This window comes from Hipposideros armiger, unplaced genomic scaffold (genome assembly GCF_001890085.2).
Source record: "Hipposideros armiger isolate ML-2016 unplaced genomic scaffold, ASM189008v1 scaffold_61, whole genome shotgun sequence".
NCBI classification, from domain to species: Eukaryota; Metazoa; Chordata; class Mammalia; order Chiroptera; family Hipposideridae; genus Hipposideros; species Hipposideros armiger.
This window is the reverse complement of record NW_017731411.1, coordinates 3,553,494-3,559,991: the sequence shown is the minus strand read 5'-3', so window position 1 is coordinate 3,559,991 and position 6,498 is coordinate 3,553,494. Positions and strand designations below refer to the sequence as shown.

General features: G+C 35.1%; 1 protein-coding gene and 1 pseudogene across 1 annotated transcript in view; one reads left to right on the top strand and one right to left on the bottom strand.

Annotated features, from left to right (window-relative positions):
• Positions 1-6,498, bottom strand: part of LOC109382174 (nuclear receptor corepressor 1-like) — a 99,551-nt gene that overhangs the window by 21,997 nt on the left and 71,056 nt on the right. The window contains exon 4 of the mRNA XM_019641486.1: positions 2,851-3,040. Within this exon, the coding sequence (XP_019497031.1) occupies positions 2,851-3,040 (190 nt within the window). The remainder of the gene's footprint in view (positions 1-2,850; positions 3,041-6,498) is intronic.
• On the top strand, positions 3,231-4,288 carry LOC109382169 (nucleophosmin pseudogene; annotated as a pseudogene).

Here is a 6,498-nt window from a genome sequence, read left to right as displayed (position 1 = left end):
AAAAAAAAAAAAAAAAGTTTTCAGTCTTCCCAAGGGCCAATACTGATGTACAAAAGTCAGAGAAATGACCTAGGAACTTCTGTTGCTCCTATCACCTCCTAGACCTACCCTCATAAAGGACAACTAAACTTGCCCACACTATAGCACACATAACATGAGAACACTCTCTCCAAATATATCATCCCATTCCACTTTAAATTCATCAACTGTAGCAGAACAAAAGCCCCTCCACCCAAGTTTTACCTCCCCATCAACACACACACACACACACACACACACACACACTATTAATTTCCAGTCTAAGGTGAAAATATAAGCAAATAAAGCTGTAAAGCAGATAAAGTTTAGATTAAGGTACTAGCTTTCTTTAGGCAACAGAAAGCCTAGAATAAGCATAGTTCATAGGACTACAGTTGTTCCAATTCTGAAAAGAATGCTACTGGTGATTTAATAGGGACTGCACTGAATGTGTATATTGCTATAGGTAACAAGGGCATTTTAACAATAATCCTTCCAATCCATTAGCAAGGTACATCTTTCCATTTATTTGTATATTCTTCAGTTTCATTCCTCAATGTCTTATAATTTTCAGAGGACAGATCTTTCATCTCTTTGGTTATTCCTAGATATTTTCTGCTTTTGATGCAATTATAAATGGGACTGTTTTAATTTCTCCTTCTGATTATTTGTTATTGATGTATAGAAATTCAAACAAATTTTTATATATTGACTGTGTTTCTGAAACTTTACTAAAGTCATTTATTTGTTCTAACAGTTTTTTTGGTGGAGTCTTTAGGGTTCTTCTACATATAGTATCATGTCATCTGCAAAATAATGAGAATTCTACTTCTTCCTTTCCAATTTGGATGCTTTTTATTTCTTTTTCTTGTCTGATGGCTGGGGCTAGGACTTCCAATACTACAATGAATAGAAGTTGTGATAGTAGGTATCCTTGTCTTAGTCCTGATCTTAGAGGAAAAACTTTCAGCTCTTCACAACTGAGCATGTTAGCTGGGGGTTTGTCATACAAAACCTTTATTATATGTTCCTTCTACACCCACTTTGTTGAGAGTTGTCATCATAAAAGGATACTGAATTTTGACAAATGCTTTTTCTACATCTATTAAGATGATCATATGGTTTTTATCCTTTATTTTGTTACTGTGATGTATTACATTGATTGATTTGTGGATGTTGAATCATCCTTGAATTCCTGAGTTAGCTTTTAAAATCCCTTTCTTCTAAAAAATTCCATAGCTATATTTTACATTTGTGGTAATTTATTCAGTCATGGAAGAAGACCTTTATTCAATATATTTTTTTCTTTCTTTACTTTTTTAATGCCGCAAAACACTTCTTTTAAACACACAGACTATCTAATACAGGTATTTCATTGGTGAGGCGGGTCTCAAAACTCCCAGAAGCTTAGCTCATTTCATTTCTAGCTTATCACAAAGAGCTTTTCCCCAACCAACTTATTATTTAAAAATTTTTAAATTTACACAGAAGTTGAAAGCTGAGTTTAATGGATACTCATTTATCTTTCATCTAGATTAAATAGTTGTTACCATTTTACTAATATTTGTTTTCTCTCCACACATACATACAAACCTACTTCTTTTCCTTTGGTTGAACTATCTGAAAATAAATCGCAGACATTTTATCTTGTAAATCACTTTTCAATCATAAAAACTCAAAGAAACTGTGTGGGAGGGCCGGCCAAGTGGCTCAGTTGGTTAAGAGCTCGCTCAAGAGTTTGAGCTCTGAGCAACAGCGGTTCGAGTCCAGCCCAAGCTGAGCAGCCACTGAGCTGCCAACAGGTAGCAGGATGGCTCAGCTTAAAAAAAACAAAACAAAACAAAAAACAAAAAAGAAAAAAAGAAACTGTGTGGGTACTTCTTTATCTGATATCAGGATAGAAAGGGCCATTACTCATAAAGGTAAATAAACTATGGGAAAGAGATATGACCACAAAAAGAGGGAAGGGTAAGAGATAATAACATATGATAACGAAGGGGTTAACACTTTACTGTTAAAGAGTTTTAAAGAATTAATTAATTCCCTCTAAAATGAATATTATTCAGTACCTACTAAGTAGCAAGTACTTCCTAATCTGGCAAATTTAAGGATAAGCAAAATGCACAGTTAAAAAAGATGAACTTAGCAACAAAATAAGAGCATAAAACACAAACATACATTTTACTGAAGAAAGGCTAATAATAAACACAAGAGAAAAAAAATTTATCTTAATAGAACCGTCTTGTAAATTTACAATACACATGATTTGAAATGTCATGAAATATAGCAACATATTAAAATTAGTTATCTCCAAGATACAAAATTTCAGGTAACTTTCTTCCTTTGTATTTAGAAGTTTTCTAAAGAATATTTTTTTACATAAACTAGAAAAAAATGTTTTTCCTTTATAAAAATTATACGCACAGTTAAACCTTACCTAAAATGTGTTTTTTGCCCATGTAGCAAGTTAATAATTTGCAACTAAATTTCAGAAGATTTTAAATTCAAAAAAACTGTAGTAGTCTTGAGTACCTCTGACCACATTTTATAGCCCAGCAGGCCCGTACAAATGCTTGAGAGTTATTCGATAACAATTTTCTTTACAACAGTCCTCAGCTTGTTTCATTTACCAAAAAGTCAAAAGTACTGACTTTCAAAGTCTATCACAGTAAGTCTGTAGTTTTTAGTTTTGTTTAACAAAATTTTTACTTTCCTATAGCACTAACCTTTAGAAACCGGCATAACTGGACTTTCTTTTAGATGCAGTACCGAATACGGCTAAATAAACATTAGAGACCGACAACTCCACAGGGTAAGAGAATAAATATTTACCTTCTTAGCATCTGCAGATCTCAACCCTTCTGGCAGTGTGTGCACTAAAGGTAAGACTGCAGCACTGACACGCTGGAAATGGGAATCAGAAACCTGCTCCAGACGTGGTCGCTTGGATTCCAGTGAATCATGATCCACTGGGGATGGGCCTGGGTGAAACTGTTCATATCCAGTTCTCCTTTCTTGAGGCCTAATACATACAAAGAAAATAAACACTTGAAAATTTTTAAATGATGTACAACTTCCTGATAATATCCCTGGTTGGACTTTGAAATAAATTTAAAAGTTATGCTTACTTTCAAAGATAATTCCTTCCCCTCTCCCTGCATCCCAGAAGAATATATACCTCACTATAAAGTACTATTAAACGTCGAATTCTAATGGAAAAAGTTTCTTCAGACGCAGTGGGAGTGCTGGTGGTAAAGAAGTGAGAGACATAACAAGATTTCAATTTGCAGAAAGTTTCAAGTTGCTGAAGAATATCCATAAAATATTATCTTCAAACCTATGACATAATAATTGAATTCAGTATAATCTAGACTAGAAGAACACCATTTGGGGGGGCGGGGGNTTAACATCTAGTAGGGCCTGCCCTGCTCAGTATTCTCTACTTTTGGAATTTCATTTTATTGTTTAACTTTTTTTTTTTTTTGACTGCCCACCCTCCCAAAAAAAAAAAAAAAAGAAAGAAAAGAAAAAGTGAGAGCCATCTATATACAGAAGATTCAGTGGACATGGACATGAGCCAAGTCCCAGAACTATCTTTTCAGTTGCGAACTAAAGGCCAACAAAGATTATCGCTTTAAAGTGGATAATGATGAAAAAACCAGTTATCTTTAAGAATAGTCAGTTTAGGGGTTGGTGCAAAGGATGAACTAAACACTGCTGAAGGAGAGGCAATGAATTATGAAGGCAGTCCAGTTAAAATAGCACTGGCAATTTGGACCATCTGTATAGCCAATGGTTGTTTCCCTTAGCGGCTCTGAAATACCACCACCTGTGGTATGTATGTGGTTCAGAACCTGTACGTATTAGTAGACCCACTTAGTGGCTGTGGAGGAAGGTGCACAGTCAGAAGATGAAGAAGATGAAGAGGAGGAGGGTGTGAAGCTTCCAAGTACACCTGGGAAGTGATCTGCCCCTAGAAGTGGTAGCAAGGTTCCACAGAAAAAACTATAATTTGATGAAGATAATGATGAAGATGATGAGGAGGAAGCTGAAGAAAAAAGCTCCAGGAAAGAAATCTATATAATTCTAGCCAAAAGATCACAAAAATCAAACCACAATGGAAAAGACTCTAAACCATCAACACCAAGATCAAAAAGTCATAAATCCTTCAAAAAAAAAAAAGGAAAAAAACTCCTACAACACCAAAAAGATCTAGTCCTTTGAAAATATTAAAGCAAAAATGCAGGCAAGTCTAGAAAAAGCACATTGAACAATCCTGGTAAATTAAGCCCAAAGATGGAGAGACAGGAAAAGGAGACAAATACAGCCCATATTGAGTATCATCAACAATCCATATCAAAATCTTCTATTTAAATTTCCATCTCTTTTCCTGATCTGCCACTCACTCACGCCCCCTTCCAGGCTGGAAGCAATCTCACTCTTACACACACAAATTTTGTACATGTTATAGCAGCATTATTCATAACAGCCAAAAATTGAACACAATCCAAATGTCCATCAACTAATGAATGAATAAACGAAACTTAGTATAGCCATGCAATAAAACTGTATTCAGCCAAAAAAGGAATGAAGTACTGATACAAAATACAGCACAGGTGAATATTTAGCATGAAAATATGCTAAAAGGAATGAAACCAGACACAAAAGGTCACATATTATATGATTCTATTTATCTGACATGTCCAGAACAGGCAAATCCATATAGACAAAAAAGAGATTAGTGGTTACCAGGGGCTGGAGGGAGGGGGAAATAAGAGTAATGGCTAATAAATATGTGGTTTCTTTTTGAAGTGATAAAAATGTTCTGGAATTATATAGTGATGATAGTTGTACAACTTTATGAATACAACAAAAGCCACTGAATTGTACACTTTAAATGGGTGAATATTATAGTAGGTGAAATTTTTTTATCTCAATTGAAAAAAATATACACCCCTCCCCCACAAAAGCAAAATGGCAAGCCACAAAGTGGAAGATATCGGCTATACACATAAATGACAAGACTTCAGGAAATACTAAAAATTTTAAAAGTGACCCCCAAAAAATCCACATAAGAAACATAAATAACCCATAAACAAATGAAAATAAGCTCTGTTTAATCCCTAATCAGGGAAATGTAAATTAAAAGCACAGTGAGAACTATTTCACATCCAACTGAAAAAAATTATCAAATGAAGACAAGGCTATGCACAAACTGGAACTCGTACATGCTGCCAGTAAGAATGTAAAATGCTACTGCCATTTTAGCAAATTTGGTATCACCTATCAATAGTATACTCAAAGATATGCATACTCTCTGGCCAACCAATGCTATTCCTGGGTGCATGCCCTAGAAAATCTATTTACATGTGAGACAAAAAATACACTACCATTGTATGGAATAGCAATAAATTATAAACAACCCATCTATTGTAGTAAGATCAAAAACAGAACGGACAAACAAGTTTTGCTATCTATTACCATACAATCAGACAGTACAACAGAGGAAATTAATGGATGAAACTAAGGAAACTAAAAGCAAGTCACAGAATATACAAGGCATATAAAGAAGAAGAATATGGAAAATTCAACATTATCTTCTCTAGGGAGATAAACATAGTCTTGGAATATATTAAGCAGTGAAATCAAACACTTACTTGTTTCTTTTTCAGCTTCAGGATCTGCTGTTCTACTTTTGCAATTTCTCGATCTACACGATCCATACTCTGTATCAACTCTTCCTTTGAAAGTTTTGAAGGTGAAGCATTTTGATCATCTCCACATGGTTGCCCAGAAATTGGAGAGGATGGAGCTTCATGTTTGCCTCCAAATGCTGGATCCTTTAGAGAATAAAATTGAGAACAATTTATTCCTCACTAATAGCCAATGTTAGTGTCAAGAGTCTCTTCACTGAAAAAGTCAATTTTAAAACATAGCAGAATCATAGGTGCTATTTCTCTATATGGCAGTCCTATAATAGTAATTTTCATGCACACATGCAACCCCTACTTATGTTTATACCACTTTAATAATTTAGACATATTATTCACTATTTTGAGGATATTAAAAGCTATAAAGAATGAGGTAAGCAAGATGGCTAACCAGTCTTTAGTATAACAATACTGAGACTACAGAGACTTCCTGGGGAAATAACAATGCAATCATGACAAAGAAAGATATCAATTTCTCAGACATTTCCTTGCAATGATTCTTCAAAAGGTCTAAAACACATAGGCTGAAACTAGTATAAACTCCAGGTAAAATCTGTGTGCCCACCTGACTTAACAGCAATGATGTGGCCAAGAGTTCCTATCAAAGTTTTCAGTCTAGTGATTAGGATTCGGCGCTCTCAAAAAGTTTTCAGGGGCCGACCAAGTGGCGCGTTGGTTAAGAGCTGGCTTGGGGTGCCAGAGGGCCCCGGTTCGGATCCCACATATGAGGGCCAGTGACACTGCCCTCTACAGCTAAGATGCTGAACAA